The 12,145-nt window shown below is 32.0% G+C and overlaps 1 protein-coding gene across 1 annotated transcript in view; it reads left to right on the top strand.

Annotated features, from left to right (window-relative positions):
* znf618 (zinc finger protein 618) overlaps nt 1-12,145 on the top strand; it is an 87,129-nt gene that overhangs the window by 43,830 nt on the left and 31,154 nt on the right. The window contains exons 2-5 of the mRNA XM_087790736.1: nt 2,084-2,423; nt 5,035-5,112; nt 5,230-5,274; nt 11,831-11,920. Coding sequence (XP_087646862.1) covers nt 2,111-2,423; nt 5,035-5,112; nt 5,230-5,274; nt 11,831-11,920 — 526 coding nt within the window. The 5' untranslated portion in view covers nt 2,084-2,110. The remainder of the gene's footprint in view (nt 1-2,083; nt 2,424-5,034; nt 5,113-5,229; nt 5,275-11,830; nt 11,921-12,145) is intronic.

The raw sequence follows: 12,145 nt of genomic DNA, 5'->3' as shown, positions 1-12,145 counted from the left end.
AACACTTTCTGTAAATGCATAAAATAAATTGCAGAACCTTTTATATCATCACGTTAACGTCCCATTATTTCTTTTTTATTATGCATTGTTCTTGTATTTATTGTCAAAGTTCTTAATTCTAGAAAATAATTGGATGATAGTGTTTAAATCTTCCAATGTTTAAATGAATAGTGAGTTTGATTATGAACAAAATATTGTTATCTTTATCTTATTAGTTGTGTTACTTTGTTGTTTTCATTTATTTAATGGTTATTGTTTAGTGAAAACAAACACAAATTCCTGAACCTATGAAGAAAAGTGAATCCTCATATTAAGTAATTATTCCCTTCTTCATCTGAAATGAAAGTTTTAACTAAAGGTATTTCTAGAATTCATTTCCAAATAGTGTTTTTCTAAAAAAGCCCGTGTTGATGTTTTATTTTTGTGCCTTATTATCTGTTGATTCATTTTCCATTTTCCAGGATAAACCGTTTTTTTTTTTCCTAGTTTAATTTCTCCCGACGAAGCCTTTTATAGCCTCGTGCTCAAGTGCCGACTTGTATAATTTGGATATTTCTGAAATTAGAGTTCTTTTTAGGAGGTTGTGGTCGCGAGGCCGTTTACACACAGAAGCTACTCATGGAAATTTGAGTTTTTCCTGAAAAATCTGTCATCAATGCAGAAATAAACTTGCGGTGATGCTGGTAAATATGGCGGCGAACTCCTGGTCTGTCCTTTTTTAAAAAAGACTTCACAGAGTAATAACAAAGTTCAGTAATCGTCATTCAGGAGAAATATCCCTTTTAAACTTCACATCTGCTGATATTAGTCAAGTTTCCATTTAGCCTGCAACGTGTTCCAAGTTTTTTAAATTTTTTAAAAAACTTTAACAAATATATGTACAGTATATTGAATTTGAAACATTCGCTCTTTTGTTTTTCTAAGAGTGAAGTATATGGTTCAGCGAGTCGTTGTTTTTTCCCAATGATGCAAAAAGTGTAACGAAAATATCTTAAATTAAGATAAGATAATCAATCCTTTATTCATCCCAAAGTGGGGGAATCTGTGTTTACACAGCAGCAAGTTCACAGTAGAAAAAGCTCAAACATACAGTGTGGAAGAATATTTTAATAATAATAAAACTCCATTTTGTATTATTTATACATGTTTTAATAATATTTTTTTAAACGTACATGTTGAACTCATCATCATAAACGAGTCCTGTGTGTTTTGGTTCACATGGACTTTATGAATTGTCTTATTCATTTATAATATAAGTTAAATTAAATTACAAGTATTCCGATTCTAATTGGCATCTATTAAGGAGGAAGAATACCAAGAACACGGGGTCAACTAGGGCTGAACGGTTATTGAATTATTTTTCAATGTCCTCTTTTCATGCATTTTTTCATGCAATACAATAAATAATTCACTTTACAGTAAAATGTATTACATTTTTATTGTTAAGATAAGGTTATAAAGCCATTTTTACAATGAAGGCATATTTAGAAATCATTGAAATAAACATAGAAGCTTCATTCAGTTACTTTAATTAGACTTAAATAAATAAAATATATAGTATAATAGATATAATAATCACATTTTTTTAAATCGGGATTATATCGTAAATGCGATAGAGTTGACTTTAAAGCTCATTTCAGTAGGAAAAGGTGACAAATATATAATACAAAATACTTTCAGGGAGACATGACATGACAATTACACATTAAACCATTACAAACATAAGCAAAATCATCAAGCATTTAGTAAGAATCCCTGAATAAAGCGTCAGTTTTCAGAGAGACCATCGATCTGGACGATTAACTCATGTTGTTGTTAAACCAAGTTTCCTGTTGTTGAAACTACAGATGTTTTCCATTTTTTTCCCTCATAATATCCCAAAGGAATTTTCCCAAAGGGATCAATAAAGTATCTTTCCATCTCCGTATAGCAAGTTTAACCTCCCTTGACTTAGATCTCCATGCTGAACTACACCAGGACCAGGTCCTAGTTCAGAGAAAAAACCAGGATCAAAATCATCAATAATGAGGCGATGCTTTTGCGCAACAATTGTGCTGAAGTTTTTCATCTTCTTCTCCCCTAGAATCAGCAGCTCAGAGGAGGCGGAGTCATGAGTGTGCAGGAGCCAATCAACGCGTCGAAGGAGCCGCTGGACAGTGCGAGCGCCGCCACCGAAGGTCCGTCGCCGACCCTGGCGGCTCCGACCAGGACCACCAGTCCGCCGCCCGTCACCATCAAGAAGGAGCCGGGCATCGTGGAGACGAGCAACGGGAAGGTGGGCGACTCCAACCCGGCCGAGATCTGCGTGGTCATCGGCGGCAACGACTCCAGGATGAGCGCCATCGCCTCCCACAGGTCTCCGGGCGACGTGATGTTCGCCCTGGGAACCCCTCCGCCCACCAAGAGCACGGACTCCTGCATCGGTAACGTGTCCTCGTCCCCGAAGTTTCAAAACACGAGGCGTAGCGTTTAAAATTGACATTTATCAAGACATGAGTGCAGAAACATCCGTCTAGTTGGTCTTTAGATTGTCTTTCTGTGGGCGGGCGAACAATATTGGATGATATTCTTTTCCTAAATAACTGTTAAACACACATTATCAGAATATAAGAGAATATCAAGTCTTTTGTACAAACTTCTTTGAGATCCATTTACACTGTGAAACTGGAGAAAAGCAGGTGTTTAGTGAATTTTTTTTCAAGTTTATTGTCAGTTCTGCAGTATGTGTAACACTTAAATGACTGTACTCAAAGGCCCATGGTAAAAACAAGAATAATAATGAGAGAAAACGACATCTTTATACTATATATACTTTAGTTTTAACTGAAAAAACATCTTTTTTTTTTACTATATATACTTTAGTTTTAACTGTAAAAACGACATCTTTATACTATATATACTTTAGTTTTATCTGAAAAAACATCTTTTTTTTTACTATATATACTTTAGTTTTAACTGTAAAAACGACATCTTTATACTATATATACTTTAGTTTTAACTGAAAAAACATCTTCTTTTTACTATATATACTTTAGTTTTAACTGAAAAAAACAACTTCTTTATACTAGATATACTTTAGTTTTAACTGTAAAAACAACTTCTTTATACTATATATACTTTAGTTTTAACTGAATTTTTTTTACTATATATACTTTAGTTTTAACTGTAAAAACGACATCTTTATACTATATATACTTTAGTTTTAACTGAAAAAGCAACTTCTTTATACTATATATACTTTAGTTTTAACTTAAAAAACAACATCTTTATAATAAATATACTTAAGTTTTAACTGAAAAAACAACATCTTTATACTATATATACTTTAGTTTTAACTGAAAAAACAACATCTTTATATACTTTAGTTTTAACTTAAAAAACAACATCTTTATAACAAATATACTTTAGTTTTAACTGAAAAACAACATCTTTATAATATATATACTTTAGTTTTAACTTAAAAAACAACATCTTTATACTTTATATACACTTTAGTTTTAACTGAAAAACAAAATCTTTATAATATATATACTTTAGTTTTAACTGAAAAAAAAAATCTTTATATTATATATACATTAGTTTTAACTGAAAAAATGACATCTTTATACTATATATACTTTAGTTTTAACTGAAAAAACATCAAAGCTAATGAAACTTTGTGCAACAAAATTACATTTAAATATAATACAATATAAATAATAAAAATATGTATTGCAGAAAAGTATTAGAGCCACGAAGATAAACAAATATTTTCTTTACGTTCGTGTATCTGATTTATGCTTACATTTTGGTTTTAAACTTCTAAAAAAGTTGTTTCCCTTTTAAAACTTTTTTCTCTATTCTATTTTTGTGATCAACTAATTTGTGTCAGCTCGGAGACGATGAAGAAAAAAGGCATATTTGTTTGACGTTGTCTTTTTAGCCAAAAATACACCTGCTTCTATTATCAATTTAATTTTAGACAACACTTCTTAAAAGAAAATCTACTTTTCTTTTTCCTCACATGAACTCATGCATTTGGGTAGATCTTCATATTTACTGGTGAATACATTTATCGACAGCATTCATTTACATTTTAAATTAAATCTTTTGGTCTGCAATGGTTGCTGTAGAATTTGGTTTCTTTTGCTGTAGATTCTTAAGTTGTTTAAATACTCTTTGCTACTTAATTTTGAACTGTGTGTCTATATTTTAAATAATTTTGCAAGTGCAGCGACGTAAATAAACAAAAAACATTTGATTTAGTTAATTGCAGTTATACACTGATTTGCAGAGAAAAATATTTTGTTTTACTTCTTAAGTACTTCTTCAGTAGAAGTATAATAGTGATACAATGCTGGTGCTCGTGTAAAGTATTTATTTCATGCTTGTTGTTGAGCTTGAGTTGATGTTAAAGTGAAACCTAAAATTGCGTTAAAATTTTTGTTTAATTACCACAAATTTGAAGTATATCTAAAGAACATAAGGTTGAGTAAATAAATAGCCGTTTAAATTTAAGTGCACAAAGTGCACATATAGGTATTTAAAAGTGCACTAAATAAACTTTAACGACAATTGAAAGTACTTTCATTAGAAAATAAGTTGCTTCTGAAGTAGTCGTCATGAACTTGCTGACGATCCTGACGACAAGTAAATACAACTATGTTGAAAATAAATCTGTGTTTTAGTTGAAAACTGTGATAGTATAATATTATTTATAATATGATTGTATTTAGCTTTCACTATGCAAGTACATGCATTTGATAGTTCACCATTGGCTGTAATATTGCTCTACAAACCTACCATCTTTTAGTTGCATACTATACAGACAAATGCATATTTATTTAGGATTAATCTTGCTCAACGTTATCATAAACACACTTTTGTACGTGATTAAAAGTTGATTTATGACTTCCTTTACTTCACAGTGTAATCCTGCATTTGTAAAATCTCCTCTTAACAAGATAATCATTTAATTTGTGTACAAAACAAGTGATTTTTTCCACATTTTGCAAGTCAGTTGACACAGTTTTTCTTCTTTGAAATATGGTGCAGGCTCTTACGTCTGCGGCGTGTGTGGGAAGAAGTACAAGTACTACAACTGTTTTCAGACCCACGTGAGAGCGCACAGAGGTAAGACCTCATATTTAATCTCATCAACATCTATATATATATATATATATTTTTAAGACATTGCACTTTTTAAATCTGATAATGCAACAATTTAAATCCCTTTTTGTGTCTGTGTAGAATCAGAGAGCATGGTCAGCGATGGTCTGCCCCCGACCCCCAACAGTGAGTACTGCTTTCCTGTAGTGTGTGTGTTAAGAAACATCTTAAGACGTTTCTATTTGTTCAGGCTTTTCCTTGATTTTCTGGAATTCCTGTGTTGTTCTCAGTATTATCTTGATCTTTAAAGTATATACTTTTTTGAGTATTGTTTTGATTGTTAAAGCGCTTTGTGACCCTGGTCTGGAAAAGCGCTATATAAATAAATATTACTTACTTACTTACTTACTGTAGCTTTGATTACCTTTTCTTTTTATATTCTTACAAATGTAAGGTTTTTTTTCACACCTTCTGCACTGAAAATCTCTTTAATATTTTGGTTCAGTGCGAAGGTTTTCTTTTCAGGGTCTAAAAAAAGAAAACAATATATAAATGACAAAAGTATAAAATGACAAAGGATGATATAAAATGTATATGAAAACCAAAAAATACAAGAGGGAGAGAAAGGAAGAGACAAAAAAATGTGCAAAATGTGGTATAAATCTAATTGAAATTGGACTTTTTTTTATGGAGGGTCTCCTGCCTCCCTTTGCGGCCCCTTACCATTGAAGGAAAAAAGAGGAAATTATGGAAATGGTCCTGATCAATATGTATTAGGGTAACTCCATCAGGTAAAGGGGGCACAAGGGAATCAGAAATTCAAATGGATCCAATTTAAATAAGATTCATACCACATTGTATTAATACTAAATGAGGATAGTTTTCATAATTTCACCTCCTTTTTGCCAATTTTAATGCCCAAACTTACCTTCTTTCCCTTTAAATTACATTTTTGTTTTGGTTATTATTGGTTTTGAAACATATTTTTATTTTATCATTTGAATGTCATCTATTTTTAAGTAATTTCGATGATTTCAAACTCTTACTATGAATTTGATTAGAATTGATTGAACTATAATAATAAAAAAAGAGCTGAAATTGTAGCTAATATTAATTAAATATAATTTAAATGAGTTGTACAGTGATAACTTTGTCAAGCTTTGACTGTGATACATATGGTTTAAATCTAATGAAAATTGGGAATTTTTTAATTTCCATTGAGGTGTTCTGCCCCCCATTGCACCCCCTTTCCCTTGACCTGACCCCCCCTCAAACCAAGAAGATCGTTGCTAAACACAAAATCAAATACAAGTCAACAAACAACTTTTTCATTTCCTTCCACAGTGAATTAAAATAAGGAAAAATGACGGTTATTTATCGTTAACGAGGAAAGTTCTAATCACAGAAGGAGGTGATTTTTCATGAAGAAGGTTTTTCTGAAATAACTGGATCATTTTTCACGACAATAAAAGGCTTTGTTAATGTGAATTAATGGCGCAGTTATTCGAGGGTAAAACGAGGCCCGTTTTCCTCGACATTCGTCAGGAAGTTTTCAGTCGCTTCGCTGTAGTCGAGACGCATCTGGTGTCGATTATAGGACTTTTTTTTTTCTGCGTGGATCCGTGTTGTTTGATGGATTAACTCATTGATTCCGAGTGACTTTTGTTCTTCATCATGGATAACGTTTTTCAGGGTCATATCCGACGTGAAATTGAAACGTGAAAAAGGTCGAGATCAAGTTTCAGGTTAAAATCGATGAGACTAGATAATCTGCCAGAGATTATAATAATGGTAATAATAATAATAGTAGAAAATATCACGATAATGAAAACATAAATTTTCACTTGATAAATAACCTAGTGTTACTCAAAAGGGGAAAATTAAAATAAACAGAAATATTATAATAATAAAGCTGGATTTTTGACTGAAAAAGATTAATTTTTATGCTTGCTTATTTTGGTAGTTAATTAAAATTAAAAAAGACTTTCCAAAAGGACGCCCCAGTAAATTGGTACTAAATTGTAAAATGTATTTTTAAATTTGGAAAATACTTTTAAGGTTTAAAGTTCATATCAAGGTAATCGCAAAAAGTCATACTGACTCATAAATAAAGTAATCTATGCTAATTTATGACTTTAGCCGGTTGTTATTCCGCAATATACAACAAGATGCTAGCATATGCTAATTTATTACTGTAGCCGGTTGTTATTCCGCAATATACAAGATGCTAGCATATGCTAATTTATGACTTTAGCAGGTTGTTATTCCGCAATATACAACACGATGCTAACATATGCTAATTTATGACTGTAGCGGGTTGTTATTCCGTAATATAAAACAAGATGCTAGCATATGCTAAGTTATGACTTTAGCCGGTTTTTATTCTGTAATATACAACAAGATGCTAGCATATACTACCTTATGACCGTAGCCGGTTGTTATTACATAATACACAACAAGATGCTAGTATATGCTAACTTATAACTGTAGCCGGTTGTTATTCCGCAATATACAACAAGATGCTAGCATATGCTAACTTATAACTGTAGCCCGTTGTTATTCCACAGTATACAACAAAATGCTAGCATATGCTAATTTATGACTTTAGCAGGTTGTTATTCCGTAATATACAACAAGATGCTAGCATATGCTAAGTTATGACTTTAGCCGGTTGTTATTCCATAATATACAACAAGATGCTAGAATATGCTAACTTATTACTTCAGCCGGTTGTAATTCTGTAATATACAACAAGATGCTAGCATATGCTAATTTATGACTTTAACCGGTTGTTATTCCGCAATATACAACAAGATGCTAGCATATGCCAATTTATGACTGTAGCCGATTGTTATTCTGTAATATACAACAAGATGCTAGCATATGCCAATTTATGACTAGCCGATTGTTATTCTGTAATATACAACAAGATGCTAGCATATGCTAATTTATTAATGTGGCCGGTTATTATTCCGTAATCTACAACAAGATGCTAGCATATGCTAATTTACGACTCTAGCCGGTTGTTATTCCGTAATATACAACAAGATGCTAGCATATTCTAATTTATGACTGTAGCCGGTTGTCATTCCGTAATACACAACAAGATGCTAGCATATGCTAACTTGTAACTGTAGCCGGTTGTTATTCCGCAATATACAACAAGACGCTAGCATATGCTAACTTATTACTGTAGCCGGTTATTTTGCATTATGAGAAGCTAGCATATTATAGTTATCGTCAGGATTTAGAAGAACGCAAGTGAACCTTCAAAAACGCATAATGCAGATGAAATGAAAGAACACAAAAATAAATAATCTGTTATTTGCACCGTTAGCAGTGCAAAAGGTATAAAGAATAAAATCTTGTGCTTGAGTTGTAATAGAGCATCTGTTGTCGCAGACCAGATAATATTTAGCTGCACCAGTTTTCTCTTTAGCATTGAACCTCTGACGTAAAATATAGTTTTGGCATCTTCATGAAAGAGCCAACCTTCAAAGTGCAGGAGGCAGGGGGTCATAATGTTGCGGCTGATCTGAGCGAGGGTGACCTTGCTTTGATAGGAACGAGGCGCATTAATAATCACGACGGTTGTAATGCATTTAATTGAAATTGCGGCTTTTAAAAGTGTCCTCTTAAAGTGCCGTCACATAAAAAAACATGAATATGCAAATGACCGTCAATTAAAACACAAATGTGCGCAGAATTATACATTTAAAGAGGAAAAATGAAGGGATAATGACGTTTTTATATTTCTATGTCATGCCCTTCTTTCTTTTTCTTTTTTTTCTTCTTAAAATAGCTGTTCAACAAATCATGGTAACGTTTCAGTAAATCGTCTTTAAAGCAAAAATGGCTGGATGACAAAATGTTCATGGGAGATGATGAATCGATGCTTTGATAACATGACAACAAATACTTTAGTTATTTATAAAACCTCCCACACCGGGATCATAGCATGAAAGTTCTTCTCCTCCAGTACAAAGAGTTGAAACATTTTGCTTGTTAAACTCATGGAGAGTGAAAGTGAAATGGCCTGACGGTGATAAGTAGGCCAAAGTGGTTACATGGAGGGGAAAAAAAAGTGTTTTTCGATTGAATTCTTAACAGGATGGAGCATGTCGGGATGCTTTCGAGCAGCGTATTCCATCTTTGCATTAGATTATGACCGGCACCGACTGCGTGTTATTAAATATAATTTGCTTCTCTTGGTGGTTCAAGAAGAACTTGACGCCTGAACAAAGACACACGAGTCATTTTCTCTTATGCAGCTTTTTACTTTCTCAACTGTTTTATCTTCGATTAAAGGATTAGTTTCTAACTATACCTTTACGTCTTTACAGACTCTTTTTAAAATGCAAGGCAGTGTTCGAATGTGTGAGGTTATTCCAAAGGTCATCAATTACATTTTCAATTTGCCGTTTTATACACGGCGACTTTTGTGAGGATCCATCGAGCGGAAACTGACGAAACAAAGAAAAATAAGCTTTAATACTGTGTATTGTTATGTAGTACAGATTATTTCAAAAGAAAATCTAATTACATTTTATATATAGATATAGATAGATATATAAATATATGACAAGTTAGCCAATCACCATACACTGTATTTATATATATATATATATATATATATATATATATATATATATATATATATATATATATATATATATATATACAGTATATATATATATATATATATATATATATATATATATATATATATATATATATATATATTTATATATGTATAAACTATTTTTAAAAGCTGGTGATTGGGTCATTTTTATTTACTTCACCACACGAATAAACGTTTTATTGTATTTCAATTGCAATAAAGTTGATTCTGATTCACTAAAATTTTCAAAAACGTAAACAAAAATTGAAAATGAAAAAATGGTAGGAAAAAAGATTAAAATCAACCAAATAATAATACATTTTGACGTTTTTTTTTAGAAAGGGCCGTGAATTGGTATGATACGTAACACGATATATCGCGATACTGTAGGAACAACGATATATTGTCTCAACACTTTTTCACAGTATCTTCAATACTTTCCCTAATTTAAAGTGAAAGTGTTTGTAGGAAAGTGCTTCTCAAAATATTTACCGAAAATGTAAAGTTATATTAACAATGAAGTGCATTAACACAAACAACCTGGAGCAACATTCAATATCCAGTATCTGTCAGTGTTTAACTCTTTAACTTTGTTTTCAAGCCAAAATAAGTCCAAACATCAGGTTTAAAAACTGCTGGACTCTGGTGAATCACTTCTTTTTCACTTATTGCTGCCATTTCGCCGGTTTTGTTGTTACTTTGGCACAGGAGGAAATGATGAATGTTGCCAACTAGTGGCCGGAGGTTTAATTGCACCACACAAATGAAATAAATTTTATTAAAAATATTTTGTTATATCGTCTGTACCATTTAAACATTCGTGGCCCTTGAGTAGTTGTTGTGCTTTATGTTAAATGTATTATTCAACAAAATAATGTAAAAAAAACAACTATTTTTAAAAATTAATATTCATTTTTAAAACAAAAACTTTACTAGCTATTTATGTCAATATCTCAAGTTAAAAACACCACAAAGTGAATCTGCTAAGACTCAATGTTAGTTTATAAATACTATGTCTGTTAAAAAATCGGGGTTATGTTAGACTCTAAAGTTCCATAACAAGTTCATGTTCAGTCCCTTGATCATCACTTTGTTGCGTTTCCTCCGTAGCACAAGATGTTGTTGTTCTTTTGTGATGCACCTGGAGGGCAACATTTGTGGAACCATTGTGTATAAATTACTGGAGTAGCTTTTACTGCAGTAGTGTCCTGAAGTATTTGAATTATAGCAGATTAAAAGCGTATTGTTTATTCATGCAACACCCATTAACTTGACAAAATACTGTATTTATTATTTAGTTATACATCTGAAGTGCAGCAAAGTTCACAATAGATATTTCCCCCCCATCTTTTCCTTCTTCTTTTTTACCATTAAGTTTCATAAAACATTGTTTTATTATATGCAAAACAACTGTTTTCTAAGGTCTGAACTTGATATGAAAGTTTCTGCTGTTTATTTTTTCTCAATCAGGGTTAAAGTTGTTTAATATAAACGCAGAAGTTCAATCCAGTCACTCTTAAAAAGCCCTTTCTTGTGAATTAATGAGCTAATTTAATTAATTAAAAATGGAACCCTGGCAAAAATATGCATGGTTTCACTGAATTAATGAGATAATTATTTCGAAATTTGAGTGTTTTTGGATTGAAAAATAATTCGGCTGCGTTATTCAGAATTAATGAGATGTTTTTCAGATTTAATGAGACATTAATTCTGAGTAAAATCTCTGCAATAATAAAAGCCTAATTAATCTAAAATATCAGAAGTCGTGCTCGGAATACAAATGCCCGAGTGAAGGAAATCATTTGCCGTTTCTGAAGTGTCAACCCTGCTCATGCATTTAAATGTTAAGTTGTTTTTCTGCGTTTTTGTTAAATTACCCGATGTTGTGTAACCTCGGCTCCAAAACAAAAATATGCAAATCTTGCCTTGCCATTTAGATGAGGTCGTGGTTAATGGTTATGAAATGAAAAATGCTAAAATTGCAGGCTCTCTTAAAGCAACTTTAGTTTCACGGTGAAAATGTTTTTTAAACAGAAGGTTGTTGTTGTGTGGATGTGGTGAACGGCATCCATGTTGTGTTCATGACTTCATCCGTTTAAGTCTCTGTTCTGTCGTCTGCAGGTAGCTTCCGATACTCTTGTGACATCTGCGGCAAGAAGTACAAGTATTACAGCTGCTTCCAGGAACACCGAGATCTACACGCTGTTGATGGTGAGACGTTTTTATGAAGTAGAGTTCTTAAAGAAAATCACTGATCATGTAAAAACGTATTTATAAAACATTTATTTTTTAATAGGTTTAACCGTGAACACCACACGCATCAAACTAGTGGCCTAAAAAATTATTTAAGGATGATTTGATCAAAACCAAAGTAGATAAATGTTCATGTTGATACGGTGACTTATAAAGATATAAGTGTTTAGGATAAGATAAGGA

This window comes from Callionymus lyra, chromosome 5 (genome assembly GCF_982586985.1).
Source record: "Callionymus lyra chromosome 5, fCalLyr1.hap1.1, whole genome shotgun sequence".
In the NCBI taxonomy this organism is placed as follows: Eukaryota; Metazoa; Chordata; class Actinopteri; order Syngnathiformes; family Callionymidae; genus Callionymus; species Callionymus lyra.
Note: the sequence above shows the minus strand (reverse complement) of the source record. Positions and strands in the feature narration are given on the sequence as shown.